The sequence below is a fragment of the Anser brachyrhynchus genome (assembly GCF_964034855.1).
Source record: "Anser brachyrhynchus genome assembly, chromosome: 6".
NCBI lineage: Eukaryota > Metazoa > Chordata > Aves > Anseriformes > Anatidae > Anser > Anser brachyrhynchus.
In genome coordinates, this window is record NC_137700.1 from 11,673,592 (window position 1) to 11,697,166 (window position 23,575).

The window sequence follows — 23,575 nt, forward strand, 5'->3', positions numbered from 1 at the left end:
TCCACAGCTCTTGTGCAGGATGAGCTCTGGGCTGCAGGGAGGTGACCCAGCAGGCCAGGATTGTCCCTCTTGCCCTGCAGAGTAGCACAGGAGCCTGACAGACTTCTCGCCAGCGTGGCTGGATAAGCATTGCTCCTTGCTGGCTTGGAAAGCGTTTCTGCTTCACGTACTGAGCCAGGTGCAAATACTGCCTTGCTTGTACCCAGCGGTATTCCTGAGCAATGTGTCTGGGTACAGTCTGGTACAGAGGTATCCTGGGCTGGGCCTGTGTGGGTGAGTTAAGTCCTTATCCTATCCTATCTTAGAGATACTCATCATGAACATTGTGAACTTTGGTAAACCAGGCCTTCAATTGCAGGTTGCAGCAGATTCCACCAGGTAAGACACATATTAATGTCTCCGATGGAAGAGGCTGCTTTGTCCCGGTTAATTCTGCTAGAGGTAAGCCACTTAACTTTGGGAGCAGCTGTGAATACAAGGTTTGCCAGGGCCTCAGCACAACTTCTTCCAAGGACTGATGCAAACAAAGCATATCTTCTGTTGAAAGTATCTCTTCCCACACTGATTCCTAATTTCTCATCCAGGGCCTGTTAGCTCTGCATTAACATCTAAAATGCTACCAGTACATGTTTACATAGCATCAGGTACCGTTCATCTCCCCATACAGGTAGTGTGTCCTCACAAGTAGTACCTTGCTATTTAGGCTACTTTGGGAAGATTTGGAAACACATGTTCTTCCTTCCCATGCCACAATGCAGTAAGTGCAGTTGACATGCTGTATCAAACTGTTGCTAGATCCAGAGATAGGCATGTGGTTCAGTGGCCAGAAAAGGAAATCATAAGACTCTTGGGTTGGCCTTTAATTATTGCTGGTCATTTATTTGATGGCCTTGTGTTTTTCTGTCACCTTCTTTGCTGTGTGTTTAACTGTAAGCAGACTGCCACATTTAGGATATTGAACTTTGCAGAGTTTCTTCTACTCCAAACCTTTGCTTTCATGTGCTCCTAACTTTTTGCTATATCCAAATGTAGGGGGAATCCTGCTGAACGGTGTGCCTTCCTGAGCTGATGCTTTTCCCATCACTTTGATGCACTTTTGTTGTTGGTGGTGGTAAATAAAGCTGCAGCAAAAATTGTTGGCTGTGGTTGGAAAGCTTTCTGATAAAATCTGAATGTTTGAAATAATTCAGTATTGAGCACACATAAGATCCTTAAGACCATAGTCTCTCTCTAAAGAAAGGAAGAGATTGGCAAGTCCTTAAGGGGCAGGGTTGAATCAACTGCACCTGAGTGCATCCACAGGAAGGATATGAGGGGTTTGTCCTGCCTCAGAGAGGGGAAGGGTGCGGCAGTAAGGGGTTTCAGTTGTGCTGGTGGTGATAGCCGAAAGTTCTTCTAAATGCAGGTACTCATATTTGTTTGGTGGTTGGGTTTTTTTTGGTGACTGTGGACTTTTTAGTCTGTCATGCCTCTGAAGCTTGTAGAGGAGAGTGTTGTTTGTTCGTGTTTGTTTTCTTGTGATAAGAAATCTAGAGGGCCTTAAGAAGGAGACTTCTGTGGTTTCTGAAGTCAGTAAGCTGGCCCCCCTGTCTGTTTTCTCAAGGGGCACTTACGAGGTTTTTCTTCAAGAGAAGTCTGGAAGTACTCTGATAATGAGTGCACTGGGGATACGTACAGCTGTATTCCTTATACTTCTCCCTTCCTTGTTTCCAGTCATTCAGGTACTGCAATTACATTTAGTGTTGTAGGGGCCTTGCAAGGGCTGTGTGGTGTAGTAGAGTACGGAGATGGTGCTGTAGTGCTGCCTCTCCTCTGAAGAGCAATAGTGAAGGAAATGCTGAGGTTCCCCCTCGCCCCTTTTCTTTAAACAAACCGTTTTCTTCAATGTCTCCTTGTTTTCTTCACCTCAGGACTACAAAACCATGATAATCTCTTGATCTGTTCATGCAGGCATCAGTCTGAATAAACACTTTACTAACAAGATAAACCAAATATATAGGTGTATGGTAATACACCGAAAGTTTTTTATTAAGTCCTCAAATGAGCAGAGTCATTAATAATAATAAAAAAAAACCACCACTACAAAAATCTTTTTATTTTATATAAGGAGATCACTTGCTGGAAGGCAGGTGGATAAAAAGGTACAAGCCTGTATTTAATAAGCAAAAAAAGCAAAGGATTTTTTAAACTGCTTATGCTAGTAAGTAGTGAAGTGAGGACCATGGCTTCAGTAATGAGTGCTCATGTACAACAGCTATGTAATCAAAAAATGTGAATGGATGTTCCCCTCTCATTATTAAAGCATGAGGTATAAATACAGAAGAAATATATAATTTGAATTATTTCATTCATGAAAACATCACTACGTTAGTTAGTTTTTCCTTTGAGAAGGTCATTTGTCTGGAAGCCTTAAAATCAGGGTTCTGGAAAGCACCTGTTAGCTCCCTGTTCCTCTAAAATCTACTGTATTTCTATTGACAGTCTGCCATCGTTGCCTCTCCTAACCCAGAGATTATACCACAGTGCCCACAAGCAGCAGGCTGTAGGACGTCTAAGACTTTAGCTATAGTGGTCAAACTTACTGCAGACTACAAGAAGACCGTTTGCCCTGCTTTAATTGGGCTGTATTGCTATTCAGGAGATCAGCTGTCCAGCCCCAAGGCAAACTAAATGTGTTTAATGAACCAACACTTTGGGGATTTCCAAGGTTGGCCTAGTTGTTTCCTATTGTGTTTACAAAAATCTAGGTCAGAATGGAAGAGTGGCAAACGAAGAAAAGAAAATGTACGGTGACTGAGTTTTTTCATTGTTCCCTTGCAAAACTAAGCAAAAGCCCTTAAGGTTTTAGAAATAGCTCTTGTAAACAAATGGGAGACACCATGCAGGTCAGATAAATACCTTATTTTGGTAAATGCCTGCCAATAACAGGCACTGTTGTCTTGAATTTTCCTGACATCTAACTTACATTATTAGAATAAAGCATATCTAGTTTTGCACATGGGCTTTCATAGCATTTTTTTTCTTATGGTTTCAATTTGAAATGTATGCTTAAGCTGCATTTATTTCTCTTTAGTACTATCGGCTGGCTGGCTGGCTGAAATATGCATCCCGAAAATCTTTTATAGTGTCAGCTTAGCTTTGTTGCTGGCTTACCTTACTATTTAGCAGTGTTCTTTACCAGTGAAAGCCCTTCTGTAAGCTTCGTATGGTTTTATTTTTGGTGGGAAGCAACATTTTTGAAACTTTACAGAGAAGTACTAATGTGTATTTCCTTCTGGAAGGCTGGGTGGGTTGGGTGTAGATGTAGAAGATGGTTTGACATCCAGCCTAGACTTTGAGCTGCTGTAAGAACATAATGGCACTCTTCTGTTCCTTTTCCTTTTGTTGTAGAGAGGGTATTTTGATTGCAGTGAAAAGAATTGCTCCAGATGATAAAGAGTAACACTTTAACAGGATAGCCTGGAGAAGTGCTTCTCCCTGGTGTAATCAAGTGTTTTTTCCAAAGAGCCTGTTGCTAGCTGTACATGTCTTACAACTTCAGTGAGTTGGTGACTTACATTGGTTCTTCTGCAGGCTTTTTCTTAGCAAATAATTTTGTGAGGTGTTATGTTTATCTTGCTGTGATATTAAATTCACTATAAACAAATATTCAGAAATGGGATCTCCAGATGACTTTGAATCTTGCTGTTTTGTGGGTTTCCTTCTTTTCCTCAAGGGTACTTCACGTTAAAAGCCAGTCAGAACTGTTTATCCCATACTTCTCAAATTTTTCAGTTGGTTGTCTCAAGGGTTTCAAAAACATGAAAAGTCAAGCAGTGCTGCTTCTTACAGCTCTGGGCAAAAATGCATACATGCATGCAAAAAAAAGAACAACACCTTAACAGGTGGGAAAATTGAACCCCTGCCAAGCAAGGGTAGGGAAGAGAAAATGCTTGAAAGCAGACATGCAATGTAGTTACACTTCCAAAAAGTGTGAAAAGCTATGTCCGACAACCTCCAAAGAGCTGCTGAGGTCTGCCAAGTTAATAAATAAAAATGGAGAGCCTTCAAAAATACCTGCTGATGCAGTTGTCTTGTTAAAAAACTGTTTTAGCCTGATAATGGCTTGTAACTAAGGGCAGTTATCAGTTGACCACCTTTCTTCGTTTATTGCTTCCTTGTGTGGCATTGAGAAACTTTTATCATTGCCTCTTTAAAAGGAAGACCTTCTAGTTGAGTCTAGCAGCCAGCTACTAAATTCTCCAATTTACCTACAGCCATCCAGAACCCACCTAAAAGCTGTGATGGTTGGCATCACGAGTGGTGTCCCAGCAGACTGGTGTTGGGAGGGGAAAATAGCATAGTCCTTCTATAGCTTTACTGATGGAAAGTGAATAGTGGGAAACAAAAACATACAAATTGCTTGGTAAGGACTAGAGAAGTGATCATGACTTTTTTCTTAGCCTCAACGTTACTGTGTATCTCTTTCTCTGTACAGGAACATCATGATAATGTTGAACCAAAGCATAAGGCATAAGTGCCTTCCCATTCTTAAGAGCTCATTAAGCATTCAATTAGAATTCATCTTCATACACCCAGTAATTATACCTCTGCATGTTTTATTACTATAGAGATTTTTTATTTTTTTGGCAGAGAGAAAATGCATCAATACCTCATCCAAACAGCAATTCTAGACTTCTGTGGGATTTGCTTTGGAAAATATACAGCCAGCTAATGCTGTGTGCTGCAAGTATAAATACTGATATTAGTGTAAAGATGTTGCCTAGATAGGTGAAATATATTTGGTATAGACATCTATTTCCAGCATAAACTTAAAAAAAAAAACACACAATCTCTTCCCATTTTTTAAACTTTATTCAAGGATCACAGAATAAGAGGAAAGATTAGATGGTAAAACAAACATAGCTCAGGTTCTTGACATTCCTGTCAATTTCTAACCACTAAACAGAACTTTCTACTCTAAAAACTATTAGTGTTATCCATGGGCCACTGGCCAAAAAACGGAAAGAAAGAAAAAAACCACCAATTTTAAACCCATCAGTTCTCCCTGCTCTTAGTAGCAGCTGAAAAGCAAAAACTTCATGTACCTGTACTTAATAAGACTTGTCTATCAGAAGTTTTACAGTATAGTCTGTATGTACTGGACATGGTATATTTACTTGTTACTGCTTTTCTTTAGAGCAAAACCCACCTTTTCTTGTCCTTTTTTTTTCCTACAACATCACAGATTGTGTGGTAAAACTTCTCCTCACATCATAGTTAATATTATAAATAATTACTTCTAAAAGCGTTAAGACAGGAGAATTCTGGTGTTAAAATATTGAGAAGTATAAAACAGACAATATAATAAAAGGGCTCACACCCATACGGAAAGTACTCTGAGGGATGCTTAAGATGGTCTCTCAACCAAGATTTCAGTGCATGAGCATCTCGTAAACAACGGTGGGTGTTTTCATTCACCAATCTAGAAAATTTTCAGCTAGATTTTCAGATGTTAATTGTTTGTGCTTTTTCTTGGATAATAAATTAGTTCTCAAAAAAGCTACAGGATTCTCTTTATGCTCTATAGAGAGAGCAGAGTATACTAGGGAGACTACACTCTATACTACAGTAACCCAAAGATTAAAATCTTCATTCAAAAGATGAGGTCATGCTGCATGAAGTTGAAGGCACATGTATTAAACCAAGTTAAAGTGCTTTATGTATCCCTGCTCATCACTGTACCTCAACCTGAACCGAGACTTGGTATTTTTAATGTGCCTGCAGCAATAAAGTGGTCTGTCCTTTGTGGAACAAAGTACAGAGACCAAGATCTAACTAAAAAGAAGAAACTAGTAAAAGGTCCTGTGGAGAAAACAGAGGAAAACTTAAATCCTACCACAAAACAGGTGCTAGTTGCCTTGTGGCTGCAAATAACTGTTCCTGTTATAGAAAAACTTCCTCTCCATGAAAAGGTTGTTTATCAACCACTGCTACCAGCTGTCAGGGATTTTTCTTATCAATGATGATCAGAGTATGCAATCTATGCCAAACATTGCAAAGGAGCAACCTTTGGCTTCTTGTACAATAAAGTGGATTAAACTTTGGCAGTGCCATGACTGAAGGGCTGAATTTCTGCTGAACTATCCACAGGGCCCTGTGAAATAATTCAAGTTTCTTATTTAGTAAGAGGAGAGTTACTTTCGTAGAAGGGTATCACATCACATAGCAGGAACATAAATTAGCTAATTACAGGTTATTTTCTGAAAAATGAAGATGAAGAATGTCAGAGGAGACATCTTTCACAGTCTTCTAGAAGTGCTTCTTGGCTGTAGGTTTGTAGGACACCAGAAGACCAAAAGAAGCGTACCCGAATAGAAGTGTCTGAACGAACCAATGAAACTGAACTGCTGGGTCAGTGATGCCTTTAGATCTGTAACGTTAACAAAACCATAAAATGTATCAAAAAGCTTAAAGTGTAGTCTGCAAGATTAATACTCATGAAGGTCAGATATCCTTGATATGTCAGAATTGATTAGAACATTTGATCTTAGATTACTGTCACTACTTAGTTACTTCTTGAAATATAAGTACTAGTGTGTTCAGTTAGTACTGAGATTTTAGTGGATTTTAAGCTGTCTATTGAACAAATGTTTTTATAGATATCATGCATACAATTTCCTCAGTAATACATGATCTGCAATTTCTGCCTATGCTATGTGAAATGACTTGTTCTATAAGACAAGTTTACACACTTCAAAGAATCAAGAAAATAGACAAGCTTAATACTAATCTGCCTTGGCTCTTTACCACAAATCCATATATACCTTCTTGGTGAAGGTAGTCTGGGTACTAGCAGGACAAAGTGGCCTGACAATTGTTTAGATATCACTATGCAATGCAGGATGGCAGAGCACTGTTGCCTGAATTTGTGGCTAGAAAAGGGTACAGGAAGATCAAGAGACCTGACTTGATTTGTCATTTAAATTAGCACCTGATTTTTTTCCTCTATGTTACACAAAAAGGTCTAGTAATGCTATAAAGAACATCTGTAAGCTGACTTACTCAAGTAAATGCATTAAGAGTTTGAAGCAACAGTTACAGTACCTCAGTCTACCCCTACTGTCACACTTTTTATCCCTTAAAAATTGGATCATGTTGACCTTCCTGAAGACAACTGTCCTTCTCAACCAACCATGTGATACTTTATCCCCACACCCTATCATTGTTGGGAAATATTCCCAGATTTACAGAGAATAGAAGTAAAAACATGATAGTCAACAGAACAACTGATTTCACATTTCCAGTAAATTATGTTGAGCATAAGTGTACACATTAATGAAGGGAGCTCCCTCTACTGATCTCTTCTAGAACAGTTCAGCTGTTAATTGTGTCTACACCGACCAAATTAATGTGTAGCAAGTATTGATTAACACATTTCTTAATACTCATTAAGTTTTCTTACCAGCTGTGGAAAAAGAAAAACTGTTTTTATAATCCCAGCTGCAGTGTTTTCAAATAAGTGCAAAAATATAAAAACTAGGTCTTAACAATTGTACCTGCTTATATAAGGCAAGCTTACTTGAAAAGACCATATGCAGAAATACAGGCCAGAAGCCAAAGGGAAGTACCACTACTGATTAACAAACATATACCTACCTGCTCTCTAGTTCTTCCTCATGCCTCCCTTTGTGATGTTCATAAGCAGACATCACCATGTTTTACTTCAGTAAAATGTATATAGTGTTTGTGACTACTTAGTAATCTAAGTCAATGTGCAGGGAAACCCATGCTCTTTTTCTTCTGGTCTTTAACAGTGCTCTGCAAGAACTTCATTACTTAACTTGATTACAATACACCCATTTGGTATGGTCAATGGTATGAAGTGTCTTAATGCTTAAAATCACCTTAAGCCCATATATCTAAAATACATCTGCAGAATTTAACTTAAAGCTATACAACTGATATTTGGAGTTTAGTAAATAGTTGATTATTAACTCCTATTTTGTTGAATGTTTTATGCCTTGAGAACCACCTCGGATAGCTTAAATGGAATAAAATCCCTCTGCTTCCATGAGATGTTACCTGAGAAGCTTGTGACAAACAGGGTATTAATTAAATCAAGTCGAAAAACATCTAGTGTTCAGAATGGCAAACTGACTTGCCAGCTACTCTGTGTAGAGACACAAGAATCAAAAAGAAATACTCGCATGAGTAGTAGTAACTGCATTCTTCTGAATTATTACAAACGTAAGTCAAATGAATACAAGGATGATGTGTATGGACTGCATGCCCTTTCCACACAATTTGTTCTCCTAATCTAAGACTTAGTTGGCATTACTTTTAGAGTCTGATTGGTCAATGTTTTCCTCCACTTGCATATATAATCAGATCTTGCGTAGTCCCAAACAGAAGTATCCAATTGCATTTTCACAATACAGATGGAATTTATTTAGGCTGCTAATTAACAGTCTCAAAGTTTGTTAACATCTGACTGAATTTAGACACCTATTTATTTTTACCCACTGCTTTCTGAAGTGCTGTGTTACCCAGTATCTGAACTAATAATGAAGAATAAGAAACTACGCTTGCCTGTTATATAAAGAATGATTCTCAAATAAATACAAAGAATAGTGAGTTCAGAGGCAGGCAGACAAGCTTTGGCAGACCTTGCCGCTGACAGTTCTGCAAGTTGCCACCCCCCATTTTTGCTGCCCAGTACAGCAGTAACCTCTTATGGAAGACAGCAAACTATCACTGCAGCAAGAATTTTATCAGCATCCTCAGAAATAATATTGCCGCTTGTGACCACCAAGATCAGTCTGTAACTCATGTCACTTGTATCGGAAATCCTTTCCAGAGCATTTAAGGTAAGGGAGAAGACCAACTTACTGGCATAACTTAACACCGTACAAGGCTTCTACTAGATGAATCAGCCAGGATACATAGAACCTGATAAAAAGAAAACATGTTTTATTTTGTTGAAAATTTGGGGGAAGACTAATGTATCCAAAATCCATTATGCAAGGAATATCAAACTGAATGCAGAATTGACTCTACATTTTAAACTAGACAGTGAGGTGTTTATTATCTCAGGGGGAAAAGAAGTATAGTCTTAAAACTACCTGAAGTCCACTGAGAAAGTTAAACTGAAAGTTGCAGAATATACCTGAACCTCCCATTTCAAGTATCCACTGTATGTTTCCAAAACCTTCAACACTTAAGTTTTGCACACTTAAGTGAGATTGACTTAAGCACTTGGCTTAACCAATCTGTTTACTTTTAGAAGTTATTTTAGTGAAGTGTTATGGAAGCTTTTACAGGTATAGCTCTATGAAAAGAATTGTGTGTATAGGTTCAGAACGCAACGTGACAATCAAACTTGATCTGTAATTTTTTTGTACAGAAGCTTTTTTAAAAAGCTATGCAGGATATTCAGTTAGGATCAGTTCAATACTTATGCAAAAGCAATGATGAAGGCTATAATCTACATGATGCATGGTAAAATAAACAAGCCAGTCTGAGGACTCCCTTTACAGGAATTCTGCAAGCGAGAGAGCTGGCTACAGGGAAGCGTATTCCAGCTCTGGTTGAATAAGGTAAGAGAACATGTTTTGTAACCCAGCAAAGTTCAGCACTATGCAGTTGCTTCAGCAGACTATTTCTCACGTGGACAGGATAAGTTAGTAGTAGGATAGAAAATGTCTCCAAACACAGTATCTTCCTCCTGTCCCTGTTAACTGTAACAACACCAATACCAGACTGCAAGCTGAGTTTTTAAGCTTTCTGCCAGGTCTTAGCCTCTCTCATCTTCTACATGCTTAGCACCCCCTTCCCGAGCTGTAATGAGCTCGCAGGCAGACCTCTTTACATGTAATTAACAGCCGGGTTACAGGAAAGCTTGTTAACGCAGACTAAGCACGGAAGTCAGAGACAGCAAGTGAGATACAAAAAAATCACGGAGCCAGATGCAACTTACGCGTAGCACACCCATGTGTGGTAGTGTTCTGCGATATGGTGAAGGAAGCTGCCAAATAGTCCCAGATAGCTATAAGGTATGGTTGAGGGTGAAAGCGTTACCCACTTGAAAAAGAAAAAAAAGAAAGGCAGGTTAGCTCCCTGAAACTGCCCCTTTCACGTTGGAATTAGCTTCCTTGTTCCCCTCGGCCCGCCCCGCTCCCTCGCCGCGGCGCCCGCCTTACGCCCAGCACGATCATGCCGAAGGCGATGGCGATCATCCAGAGGAGCCGGGAGCGCTGGAAGTGGCAGCTGCCGTCCTGCAGCCGCTCCGCGCCCGCCGCCGCCGCCATCCCGTCGTCCTGCGCCCGGCCGCGGGCCGCCGCCGCCGCTAAGGCGCTGCTGGGGGGGGCGGGGCCGGGCGGGGCGGGGCCGTCACCGCGCCCGGCCCCCCGCACGTAATGGCGGCCGGGACGCGCCTCAGGCCGGGTCCGAGCAGCGGGCGCCACCCGGCGGCGCTCCCCGGGACCGCGGCTGAGGGGGCGGCGGGAGGGCGGCCGCCCGCCGCTCCTCCCGGAAGGGCTCGGCCCTTCTGAGCCGAGCGCAGCCACAGCGTGCTTCTCGGGGGCGTTTTGGTTTCGAGATGCCGAAGCACAGCGATCCCGCTGCCTTCGGTGACTGTTAGTCCTTCTCGCTGCTTCTTAAGCGCTGTTAGGATGCGCCTAACGACTGGCATCGTTGGGGGAGCCTCTGCTCAGGGTCTAGCTGCGAAGCTTTATCATGTTTCGGCAAGGTGTTTGGTTATGCCTTAATACCTAGACACTTTTGTGGTTTCAATGCCAGAAGATTTGTCAGTAATTAATTACATTTATTTGCAAGTATAATCTGAATTGGAAGCTACAGTTGCCAAATGGTACTGTGTGAAGTATCAAAAAATGCTGGGCTAATTTACATTGTCAAGGTTATAAGAAAAAAAAATATTTATTCATGCTTTACTTCACCAACCTTAACTTCTGAGAATTCTACAGTTTTGTTGTTCATTCTTCTAATCGGTGTCACAAAGTGACTGAATTAAGGTCTGGCAGCTCCCCACAGCACACTACACAGCAAAATGTCACCAAGGCCTAGCACAGGCGGCCAGCTCAGTCAGCTCTGGCCAGGCCGCATTTAGATTTATATCGTTTGAAATACATATCTCTGTGTGACAGGATTCAAACAACTTCGTGTTCTTTCTAAGGCCTTTCCTGTGCTAGGGGACAGGAACAGTGGTGGCTAACAATCAGCACGGCTGCCATCACGGTGACAGGGCTCCGTAGGCATTTGAGGATGGACTAATCTGGCTTTACCCTGCTCCAGGCTACGCAGATTGCTCATTGAGCCTATTTTTATACTAGCTGAAGCCATAGAAAACTGAAGGAAAGCATAATCTTAAAAACAAGTTTGAAAGAAAAAAATGTGTGCCGCCTCATAATTGCATGCAAACATTTTTCTTTCATTTGCCCCACTTGATTTAGATTCAAACTCAGGCTGGTAATTAAAGCCACAAGTACTCTTGAAGAATCTAAGACCAAAATAGATGTTCGCTATGAAATCAACAGGTATGGCAACTAACAGTGCCCTAACATGAAAATTATGGCTGTATGATCCTCCTAGAGATCTCAAAGACAAATATGGTAGTTTAAAAGAAAGAAAGAAATTAATTTAAAAAAAGGAGGTGGAGGAGAAAAAGGCGAAGAAGAGGCTTTTTCACTGAAAGTGTGTCTGTAGGGTCCTGAGGCCTTCACAGTGACTATGTGTGTAAACTGAGACGGGTTAGTCCTGCTGAAAACAATAAAATGGACCACTGCATTGTAATCCCTGAAACATACCTGTCTCGTTTCATACATTGTTTATAGCACTATATTACTCTAGTCGATTTTCAAATAATAAAGTTCTTGTTGTATCTCATACTGTAGAAAACTCGTTCCCCCTTCAGTTTAGAAACATTTGCTATCTCTAACTTAGAGATATTGACTATCTCACTTTCATCGGGAAGTACAAAGGGTATTTGCCAGGTAGTCTGCCTCTTTTGTTTTGTGTTCTTGGTAGATGCCAGAGACTAGATAGAGACATGTTAGCTCTTCTGTGGCTTTTAAAATTCTTAAAAAAAAAAAAAAAAAAAAAAAAAAAAAAAGAGAGAGAGAGAGAGAGAAAAAAGGTGGTGGTGGTTACTCTAATCCAGACTAACCTTTATTGCGTGAGTCATCCTACTGGAGTCAGTGATGTGACTGTGTAAACAGCAACTTTTTGGATAAAGAATGATTAAGGGATTGGGATCTTTTCAGGAAATTACTTGGGAACGAACTGCAGCCCAACTTTAACCTGGATTTGTGGCTGGTTTAAAAGAGATGAGATAGTCAGTGAAAGTTACCTAAGGAGATGGAATTATCAATAAAATATTTTTAAATCAGGGTTAAATGACAATGCTGTAATGAATCTACTGCAAGAAATGTCTGATTGCTAATTTAACTAGTTAACATATACCTTTGTTCCTCTGTCATTTTTTATTTTAAATTGAAAATTAATTAAATTTAAGTTAAAAAATATTTCATTTTCTCTTTGAGATTTAAAATTGGACAAGCTAAGGAAGTGTATGGTCTTTAAAGCCTTACAGTTTTGCAACTAATGGTCAAGACTTTTAGCAGATTCGTGTACTTCAAGGAGTGATGAGAAGTACATAAGAGGAAGCAGTGGGGTACAATAATTCTGACTTGGAAGTAAATAAACCTTCACACATCTCTTTGATCTATAGCTCTCATAGGTTAATGGATTCCGTGGGTGCTTGATAAAACTAGTTCTCTTCTATCATGTTGTGAATATAATTGGGAGCATAATGTAAGTCTTGGAAATTACTGCCTATAAAGGCCCCAGCTACATCTTCTACAGATTCAGTTCATGCATTTTAGAGATCAATTTATGTCAAGTTTTGTGTGCCTATCCTAACACCACGCTTTTTGTTATTAAAAAGGAACAGACCTCTATATTGTAATGCGCTGCAGCCAACGCTCCAGCATTAACAAGCTCTTCTAAATAGCAAAAACTCACCAGTTTGAAGTCCAGGTTGCAAACAGAGCTTCAGTTTCCATTGCAGGCATGCATTTTACAGATCTGTAGTTGGGTTTACTGTTATCTGTTGGAAGTCAGTAACTTTAGTCCTACTAAGATATTATGCACGCGTTTCTGATGGATTTCTTTCATGTGTGACATAGCTTTAAAAAGTGAAATACTAACAAGTGACATCCATTTGAAATCTCACTTTATAAAGTTTGGATTTGTGCTACAAGTGTTTGATGGGTTTCTTTTAGGTTGGACTTACGCAATGGGTATTTGGTAGGGTTTTTAAAAGGTATGTGAACAAAAAGGTATTTTATGCCATTTGGGGAGACTGTTTAATAATACTGATCCTACCTCACCAGGATAAATTAAACGTGACCAGGCAGCTTTGTTCATATTAGTTATGTTGGAAAAACTTGAGTAGTTCAAACTATTCTAAAACTGTGTTACATGGAGATAAGGGGGCCATGACTGCATACCAGCATCGGGCAGCATTATGCTCTGAGTGGCTGAACAGGCTGAAGGAGCAAGTCTCCAACAAGCCATCAGCATTTGGATGCCTTGTTCTGTCCCTTAACCACTTGATGACAGTGTTTGGGTCTTTTAATACGTAGTATTTGGTATCTGGTATCGCTTCTGGTTTCTTTCAGAGAGAATTCCTAACTTTTTATTTCTGCTTTCTACTTTGAAAGCCACAGCCTTAGGTTGCCAAGTTTTTCACGTGCATGGTAGTAAGCACAGGCATGCAGTGTTGGGAAAAGGGAAGGTTTCCAATTAGTGCTCTACTCTTGAGGGTCTGTTGGGACCAGCTAATGCATTTTTAATGTATTTCTCAGTTAACGAAAATGTCATGTCAATAGACACAGTTTTCTAGCTCTGGGTAGTGGTGTTTTTGTTGTTTTTTTTTTCCCCTATGGGTCTGAAATAAGAATCTTGTGAGGGAAAACTGGCTGCAGTACAAAAAAGCCAGCACAGATCTGGCAAAGAAATGTAGTCACTAGCAGATGAGTGGGAAGCGCACCTCAATACAAGCACATGGGCGGGGATACTATCTGGGAGATGAGGAGCAGGACTGACAAGGGAGCTTACACCGATAGGTCTTTGAACAGGGAGGAGAGGACTCCAGACAACTTGTCTCCAGTCCCAGCAGACTAGCCTTGAGGCCACATTCACTCGTCTTTAGGTGACTAGTTACCGTAATCAAGCTTGGCAGACTATGATGTTGGGATTTGTAGTATTTCTATAGTATCACATGGGTGTGTTTGTATTGCGCCAACACACACACACACACACACACACAAGATGTAGTCCCTGTCCTAAACATCTGCAGTTCAGAGGTCTGACCCTCCGAGGTGCTAAGAGCCCCCGGGTGGATCTGGCGCTGCTCAGTCCTAGGGCATCTGCAGACAGGAGGCTGGCAGAGCCTCTCTCACAAAGGGGAGGGAGACGGGGAAGGAGACGGTAAGGAGTACAAGGGACAGGATTACAATAAGGTAATGCAGACTGTGAACATGACCCTGTTGGTCTTAAAATACTGCTGCACTTAAAAAAAAAAAATGGTACTTATCTCAGGGGTTTGGGCAAGTGCGGGCCTGCCAGTCCAAACTGCACTTGGGAGTGCTCCGAGTACAGATATTGGTAGGATATTTTGTACAGAGTTTTCTGATATTTCTTGAAGCAAGATTTTAGTAAATGCCTTTGCAGCTGTACAGGTCACTGCACAGTTTTTCTACTCAGAGTTCAAAGGGGTATGAGAATTGTGATCTATGCATTAGGCTTCATACACGTGGGAATCCAGCTTGGCTTGGTTCCTGCTTGGCTCTGCTGATTTGCCCTTCCCTGTGGTCATCCTAACTCTGTGCAGGCTCAGGCTCTGCCTGCCCAAACTGCAAGTCACTCTTCTGCATGGCTGTGTGAGATCGGCCTGGCCCGCAGAAGAGATTTCCTTCAACCAAAGCAGGAGACACCGTATTTTGTGGGAATGGGAGCACTAATTACTGCCTTCCCAGCAAATCCTGCGTACATCTCCCGTGATTTTTCTTCCGTGGATCACAAGAAAAATTAACAGTGTTGGGCACCACTGGACTACTATTTAATACAGGGCACAAAGTCTGCAGTTTTACCTAGGGTCTTATTTCCTTTAAAAGTTATGGCAGTCTTCTCTTTAAAGAAGTGACAGCTTCTTTCAGGATTGTCACAGGGCTCCAAAACGCAACAGTAGGGAGCATAATGACAGTACAACTAAGGAACAATTTTCAGATCCAGACTACAGATGATCATTACTACTCAGAAATGAAATCTCAGAGTTTGGTCAGTAACTCTTTGAGAATGCCAGCTCAGTGATGGTCAAAAAATAAAATAATGTTAGGAGTTGTTAGGAATGCAGTGAAGAAAAAAATCATTGAAAACATGATAATACTTGAAACACCATGATTATACACATCTTAGATGTTGAAAGTCATTCAAGTCTTCCTGTCTCCGGAAAAAATACAGTGCCACTGCAAAACGTTCTCACAGGGGAACATGAATGAACAAAGGCATGGGGCATAGGGTGAATAATTGTGGATCAGCTACAGTGAGTGGGATTCTTCAGTCTAGAAAGGAGGTTGCTGAAGGGAGTAAGTGATGGGGTTTGATGAAATAGCAGGCAGCATGAACCAATGGAACCAGCACGGGGCTTTCCAAGTTCTTGTGTGGGAGGCAGCCAGCACCAAGTTATTCTAGCAGGCAACACGTTGAGAACAAATAAAAGTAAGCATTATTTCATAGATCACGTAGATAAGCTGTAGAAGTCTTAGTGAGAGGATGCTACAGATGCTAAAATTTTACATAGATTCAAAAAAAGACCGTTTCAATTCACAAAATAGAAGCACGTTGTGTTTTCTGTGTTCTTAGAAACTAATCCACCTTAGGAAGTCCCTGAGTAGCAAATGACAGCGAGTACTAGGTAAACATGCTGTTACATAGCTGACTGACCTGGCTGTAGGTCCCCACGATCCCTAGACGGGAATCATGTTTTGGCTGTTTCTGGAGAGTTAAGTGTCAGGTTAGACACACATCTGGTCTTAGTGAGTATGGCCCTTTTTGAATGGCTACCCCAGATTTCAAGTAACTGCAGTCCACGCTATGAACTTTTAAGGGTTATGTGCAAGAAAAACCGAAGTCTAAGGTTATTCACAAGTTACATGAAGCTGGCCTAATGCTTTTTTCGCCTTGAAATCTGTCAATCTTAACGGGTACTGCTGCAGACCAAGACCGCTTTGCCTTAACAGTTCATGTTGTTCTCAGCAATAGTTTTCCTTCACTATAGGTGTTAGAAACAACATTCGTTTCAGGCAGGAAGAGAGGTCAGAACAATGCTCTGTCACAAGAAACGCGTTTGCTGTAGGGAAAGGCTCAGTGGTCTGGTGACAGCGCTCTCAACAGCTGGTTCTGAACTGGGCAATGAATGCTCTTGCAAAGGAAGGATTATCCTAAATTTCACCTCTCTTTGCTCAAGGTGCAAGATGTGTCTCCATCCGGCTTGCCTAAACACGTCATGGACGTGTGTGTGTCTGGCACGAGACTTTCAGAATTACTGAATTACCTTCAGAACAAGACGCGCCCCTGTAAGCGCTCCTTACCCTGCAGAGCAGGTGAGAGCACGAGCATCGCTTGGCTGCTCGTGGTCTTTGGAGGGCCCCTGGGCACACTTGGCTATGACAGGACTGCACATAGGGGGAGATGTTTGTAGTGTTGGGGCTGAATTCCACGGTTTTACATTTGAACATGAAATCTCTGCTATTCTCCAGGGTTGCTTTGTAGCGTTTTTATTTCAGTGATGTAAGGGCTGTCTTTCACTGCCAAGCCCATAATTAAAGCAGTGTTGACTGGTAAGTAATGGGCTGCAAAATGTGTACCAGGAGATAATTAAAGATGCACTCTAGATAAGCGAGGCATGAACATCCTTTTTATGAGGTGTTAATGTCTGAAGACCAACTAGTGAAATTGATCTTGCCTCCTTCAGGATGAAAGTTCTTCTTAAATATCAATAGCATGGTACTGCCCTAGAAGATGTTTGATGTAGGGATTTGTAGGGGTCTGTGCTTGTCCAAAGACTCCCCAGGCAGGCGCCTGGCGGCAGGGCCCGTGCTGCACTCGCTGTTTGGCACCGCATTCGTGCCAGCACGATTCTGGGGCCTCCTTCGCAGCTCCTAACGCCTGGGCTGCTCGGGAGGGAGAGAGGAGAGGAGCTCCTGGTGCCCTGATCTGCGCTAGGATAGATGCAAACCTTTTTCAGAGCCATTTTAAAGAGCACTGTGGCTAGTGCTAATTATTTTGTTGCCTCCCCTAAATGTCTGTTACATACTTTTTTTTTTTGGGGGGGGGGGAGCAATATTTTCGGTACATTCCATGTGTGATTTTGATTCCTCTGTAGATGCAGTTATACCATAACCCTGATGTAAAGGGGCATTGGCAGAGGACACGGTGGGTTTCCACATTTAGACCCTACTGAAATCTGCAGCAAAGTTCTGTGCGCATTAGTGGGAGCCTAAAGACAACCTATGATCTGAAGAGATACAGTTTTTGTTAAGCATACTGCTTTCTGTATTTCTGCATCTTACTCCACACTTCTCCTGTTCCCCTCTTTCACTTCTCTTGGCATTTATTTTATAGTCCTTTGTAAAATGAATAAAAAATACAGGGGAAAGAAAAAAAAAAGACCATTTCCCTTGGTGTGGTTTAGAGAAGAGATGGGGAGGCTCACAAACAGTTGTTTTGATTATGACAGACATGCAACAGCCAGGGAAACATAGTCAGCAAGGGCTGGTCGGTGCCTGGATCACGGCATGGCCAAACTGTCACTAGCAGAAATTAGCTCTTAGGCCAAGTCCGTGTGTCAGAGCAGAAGAAGGGGAAGAGGAGGGGGAGGCAAAGATTGCCATCTTGTTTCCTGGAATCTCACTTAAAAACAAACTCACAATCTAAGTCTCTATCAATTAGCATTGCAAAGAAAATCTCTGAAAATGAAGGGTGTAAAGAGGCTGCCTGGCAGAGTGCCTGGAACAATAACTCCGGGAAGTGTGAACTGCTTTCTCTATAGCCAGGGGATGTTAACAAAAGCCCGGTCTGTTTGACCTAGCTAGCAGCGATGGACACTCGCTGTTAGCAAGTAGTGCAAGTCGCTGCAAGCCCCAGCGGTTCTCTTCTGCTGACTCCTCCTTATCTCTTCTCTGCTGTCTGTCTGTAAGGGGTGCGTGTGTGTGTGCTGGGGGAGATCACCTCTCCTTTCCAGACCAATGTTGCAGGCTGCCTGCAGGGTCGGCTTTCTGTTGTCTTTATCCTCATGAGATGATGTTTTCAGACTTTTTCTGCCAGAAAAAATTGGAAAGCCAGAAAGGGAAAATGACTTGTTATTTTTTTTTCCTTTGCCTTCTCCATGGCATCCTTTTCACTGTGGCCAGACTGAATGAGTTAGCTCTCTTTGTACCTGGCAGATGATCCAGTACCATTCCCTGATCCGATTCATTATGCATCCCACGGAGAGATGAAATGCAGAGAGATGGAAGGGTCATATGCAATTCCATGCTTCCTTGGGCCAGTTCAAAGCAGAGCTCCCCAATTCTACTTTTCTCTCTGCACCTGTGCATCCCCCTCCCTTTTTGGTGCCTGAATTAAGCCGGCCAAGAACTAACATGGCCAAAAAAGTGACCAGTTTTTGGATGGAGAAGCTCCGTGAGTTGGTGCACTTTCTAGTCAAGCACGCAGTGGAGCTGGCATGTGCAGGACTCTGTGTGAAGCTATGTGGGGGCTTAAAGGCAAGTAGAATTGCATCCTGCACGATCAGAACAAGGAGCAGTAGCTGGGTTTGCTGTGGAGAAGATTGTCTGTAAAACTATGTCGTCAAGCTCTGTAAATTTGCCTGTTGTGTCTGAACCTTAATCTACCTCTCCCTACATGCGTATCTGAATATTAAAAGTGAACTAAAACTGAAGGCTTAGCAGCATACCTTGCAGTACCTAGAACTGCCAAACCATTTGCCACCTGGTTTTCCCTTTCTCCCACATGCAAATTCTTGGCTATATATAAATTGTATTGTTACACGGAAAGGAAGGTCTCTGAACCACCCTGGAACCCTGAGAGAGAAATCAATTCCTTGTGGAATGTGTGCGTGCTGTGACAGTCCAGGCTTATGAAAATTATATGGTAGAAGAATGGGAAGGAGTAGTGAGGAATTGTTTCAAGCTGTTTCTTCCAGATGTCGTGGACTACACGCTGCTGTCATCCCTCTGAAATTGTCACTGCCATCATATACACTTCTGCTAGAAAGTATTCTTCAAATTTATAAGCATTTATATTTAAATGTATATTATTGTAATATATAATATTGTAATATAATTATTGTATTGTTATCGTATTATTGTTTCTGAGGGCATTCGTCTTGCTTTATGGACAGAGGTGATAAAACAAACCCAGCCTCTGGAGTACCAGACTCACAGGGGCGGATTGTCATCTCCGTCTGGCAGAGCATTCCTTTTTGTTGTGAATGGCTGTGGTGGTGTGTGTAACATTAAAATCCTTGTCCAGCTCAGCCCAGAAGTGGCTGCCTGGATCACAGACGTGGTGGTCCCTGCAGAATGCAAATACGTAATAGCTCACGCTCTGTTCTTGTACCCTTAAGCTTCACAGCAAGCTGGAGCAGGTCCCAATGCTGAAAATGACTGGGGACGTGTTGAGACAACAGACACATGAAGTAATGATGCTGTTGCTCTTGAACTCCTTCAGTGATAGCCTTTAATGGCCTCATTTGACAAATTATTACATTAACTAATTGATTTGCTGCTGTTCTAATCCTGTTTTAACATCTAATCCCTTTTGGCATTGCAACTGTTGCTCCCTGTAAACCCTTAAGTCGCTCTTGGCTCTCTAAAAATATTTCTGGCCCCTCATTTGAATTAGTACTTTGGTCATGATCTCACCTTGGACTGAAACACAGAGCTTGCTTGTTCTGTACATGACTTGGATGTGTAGAGCTGTCTGGAGGAGGACGAGAAGCCCCAGGAAGGGAATAGGTTATGCTGAGCTCTTCAGCAGGCACACGGGAGGGAAATTTCTCCTTCACTCCCCCCAAGGCACTGCAGAGAGTACCAGGGGGAGCTTGGTGTTCGGTGGTGGGTTCTGGTGCAGTCTGGCAAAGCCACCAGCGTTTTGCTTACCCCAGTTAAGTTAGTGAGAAGTTTCCCACTGACAGGAACAGGAGTGGAGCTGTATAACCAAAGATGGAAGACAGGGACCTTAACGTGGATGGTGACAAGCAGGAAATGGGATGGTTTCCCCTTGGGGAAGGGGTGATGTGGGGCACCCGTATTCCCTAGCTGGGGAGGCATCCCAAGCGCTCCGGGGAGCTCTGGGTTTCCAGGAAAGGCCCGGCCCTGCCGGAGGGCAAAAGCAGCCTTTTCAGGAGGCCGAGCCGAAGTACGAAGGAAATTATTGCCCCTCCACTTGAATTAAAAAGAAAAAAAAAAAAAAAGGGAAAGAAAAAAAGTAGGTGGGTGTGTGGCGGCGGCGGGGACTTCGCCGGGAGACGCTTTGGCTCCTGCGTCGGGGCGAGCCCTCGCGGTGTGTATTTTGGTGATGGGATGACAATGGAGGTGTGGGAGACGGCTCTGAGTCACCCCGGGGCAGGCCCGGGCGGGTGGGGGGCGCCGAGGGCCGGGGCGGAGGGCTCATAAGGCGGGCACCGGGCCCGGGACCCGCAGAGCTCGGCCTTCATGGAGCCCGCCGCCTCGCCGCCCCCCGGCCGCCGGCCCGGGCCGCCGCCAGGCGAGGCCCCGCGGGAGGGCGGCCGGAGGAAGCGCACGTCCTTCAGCAAGGCGCAGCTGGAGCTGCTGGTCCGCGCCTTCGAGAAGCAGCCGTACCCCGGCATCGCGCTGCGCGAGCAGCTCGCCGGCCTCACCGACATCCCCGAGGCCAGGATCCAGGTAGGAGAGGCGGAGGGCACCCGCCCCGGCCCGCCCGCTCCCCCCATGCCGGGCAGCGAGGGGAGCGGGGGAGGCAGCCGGGCGGTGCGGGGTGCCGGGGGTCTCCCCGGTGGCGGGGCCTTTCGCCGCGTGTTTTGGCAGGAGCGAGCCGAAGCACTTCTAACAGCGCCAAGAGGTCGTGGTTAACGCCTGCTCACCCTTCACAGGTCTGGTTTCAGAACAGGAGGGCCCGGCAGCTGAACCGCAAGAAGGGCGAAGCCGCCCTCCAGCCCAAACCCGTGTCCGGCAAGGAAGAGCGGAGCCACGGTGGCTGCCAGCAGCGGTGCCGAGGGACCCACGGTCTGGGGCCGGACCCCGGCCTCCTCGGTCTGCAGCCTGGGCTGCCGGGGGGGAGCCTGAACTTCTCCGGGCAGCCGTTGCCCTGTTCGGGGCAGCAGTACTCGAGGCTCGATGCGCATTTCAGGAGCTTGGATAATGCGTTTGGAGGCTTCACCCAGACCCCATCTCACTTCAGCATGGATTACGTGGGAAAAGGGGTCCAGTTCGGTGCGGGAGCCATAGGGAGTGCTGCTCAGCTCTCGCTCCCTGTCCCGCAAGTGCAGGACTATCCATACTTGAAGAAATCTTTCCCTGAAAACTACTACACAGATGCAGATGTTCTCCAGCCACGTACAGAAGATTACCAATATCTGTCAGCTAAAGAGAACATGTATAGGAGGCCTGTCTCAAACTACCTCAGTGCTGACCAAGGCCTGGTCAATGAGAACTGTTTGTATATGAAGCCAAACACTTCCCCCTTCAGTAAGGGTTCCACTCTGAGTTACAGTGAAGGGGAATCTATGCTCGAGCTTAAGCAGGTGAGGCACAGCCCACCTGTGGTTGCAGCGAGTGATGCTAGTCCTCCTTTGGTACCTGCAAAACATGAAGGGAGATACCCAACAACTGCTTCAGCCCCGTCATATGGGCAGCAGCTGCTGGAGACAGTAAATGACTATGACCCTCATTGGCTGGGTATAAGAAACGAAATTTGGGGGAACGGCTTAGACTCACTGTTTGAGAATGAGCAAAATGGGGAGCAAGGGCCTAAAAGTTATCTTTTTGCTTTGGGTGGCCAGAGTTCAACCTGTCATTTGGGTCACACATGAAACTGTGACAGCGAGTCTGCCCGATGAAAGATGAGTGATTTTCGTTCGATTAGCAGTGCCATCTAAATTGGCTAGAGGTTTTGCAGGTCAAAGGGTGGAATGCTTGCTGTGAGATTTATGTGCTGTCTGGAAGGGAAAGAAAGATAAAACAATTAGCAAGGTATACAAGAGAGTGACTGGCTGAATGTGTGCTGCTGCCCCTTCCCAGCCCCATTCTGCTGGGATTGCCACCAAGCTGCCTGCAGAGGAATTCCTGCATGCATTTGGCTTTTGGTAGCTTCCTTAACCTGTATGTACAGATTGATCTTCACAAATACATCCGTACTGAAGACTTAGTCATCCAACACTCAGACTGTGTTGGATTAATTCTGCCAGGAGGCTTGAGACTATGGAATTGGGTTTGTAGCCTTGCTGTACAAGGTTTTCTTTTTACCTGGGTCTGAATTCACTTTCTTTAACTTAAGAACTTGTAGAAAACAGACTTTATTTACAGCCTCTAGTGGAGAAGGCATTTACACAAAACGGGTATGCGCATGGCAAGAGCAATCTGGGTGGTGGCAGGGAATGGCTCACGGGGTGTATTTGAGTTTTAGGTGTGCTCCTGATAAAGGACACTCCCGGCCTTCTAGATACTTAATGTATAGTGTTTTCATTTAAAAATGACCAAATTTGTAGCCTTCTAAAAGGCCATATTTTTTGTGGTGTCCCGCTGTATAATTTTTTCAAATTGTATGATTGTTATTATTTTAAAAGAATGGTGTTAATTTAATTAAAAAAAAAAAGTCTTTTTCTCTTTACCAAAGGAAGGCTTTCTACCAGGGTGATAATGAACTTGTGGAACTGCAGTCACAGAAAAATGTAATTGTGTTCCTTCTTCGCACTTCATGCAGTGGGCCTGTTGTTAGACTCGTTGAGCTCCATGGCTGTCTGGAAGACCACTGTAATCATAAAAAATATTCTGATGAAATTAATGGGGTGGCTGTATAGCTCTGGAGGGCTTTTGTGGTTGTGCTGAAGCATTATCAGGCCTAGGGTGTTGAAAACTATACAGGCAAATCTTTTTTTTTTTTTTGTACAAGTGTACCTAGATTTTAACACATATGCTGTTAACTCCTTTTTTATAGAACAAAATAAATATAATAAAATCAAACTTAAACACAGGCTGTTATTTTATGAATAAAATTGCTGTCTCTGAGAAGAAGCTGTCTAGTGAATGTGTACACAAGAAGCCCGGACTATTTGTTCTGATTTATGTCAGTAGTTTATAATTGACTTCTTCACGGCCATGGCTAACTTTTCTGCCTTGACCTGAAGAACTGGGGCCCTCTCCTGTCCCGTGGAAGAGTCACAGCTTCATCCCGTCGTTCCAAGGCCCTCCGAACACACAGAACCCCACCGAGCGACACCGACACAAAGGGCCGGGACGACAGGCCTGCCCCT

General features: G+C 43.3%; 2 protein-coding genes across 3 annotated transcripts; one reads left to right on the forward strand and one right to left on the reverse strand.

Annotated features, from left to right (window-relative positions):
• Window positions 1–43: 43 nt before the first annotated feature.
• Window positions 44–23,498, forward strand: LOC308197178 (uncharacterized protein). Of its 2 annotated transcripts, none has more exons than XM_080597269.1 (2): window positions 44–1,405; window positions 21,197–23,498. In XM_080597269.1, the coding sequence occupies exons 1-2, from the start codon at window positions 1,400–1,402 to the stop codon at window positions 22,133–22,135; spliced, it is 945 nt and encodes a 314-aa protein (XP_080453395.1). In that variant the 5' UTR covers window positions 44–1,399; the 3' UTR covers window positions 22,136–23,498. The 2 variants fall into 2 exon arrangements, with proteins under 2 accessions (XP_080453395.1, XP_080453394.1); XM_080597268.1 differs by lacking the exon at window positions 44–1,405 and adding an exon at window positions 16,149–20,990 and having other exon boundaries at window positions 21,197–23,487.
• TMEM254 (transmembrane protein 254) lies at window positions 4,836–10,387 on the reverse strand. Its single transcript, XM_080597271.1, has 4 exons — window positions 10,182–10,387; window positions 9,959–10,062; window positions 8,872–8,931; window positions 4,836–6,412 (listed from the first exon to the last, which is right to left on the reverse strand). Exons 1-4 carry the CDS (start codon window positions 10,287–10,289, stop codon window positions 6,292–6,294), a joined length of 393 nt encoding a protein of 130 aa, XP_080453397.1. The 5' UTR covers window positions 10,290–10,387; the 3' UTR covers window positions 4,836–6,291.
• Window positions 23,499–23,575: the final 77 nt, after the last annotated feature.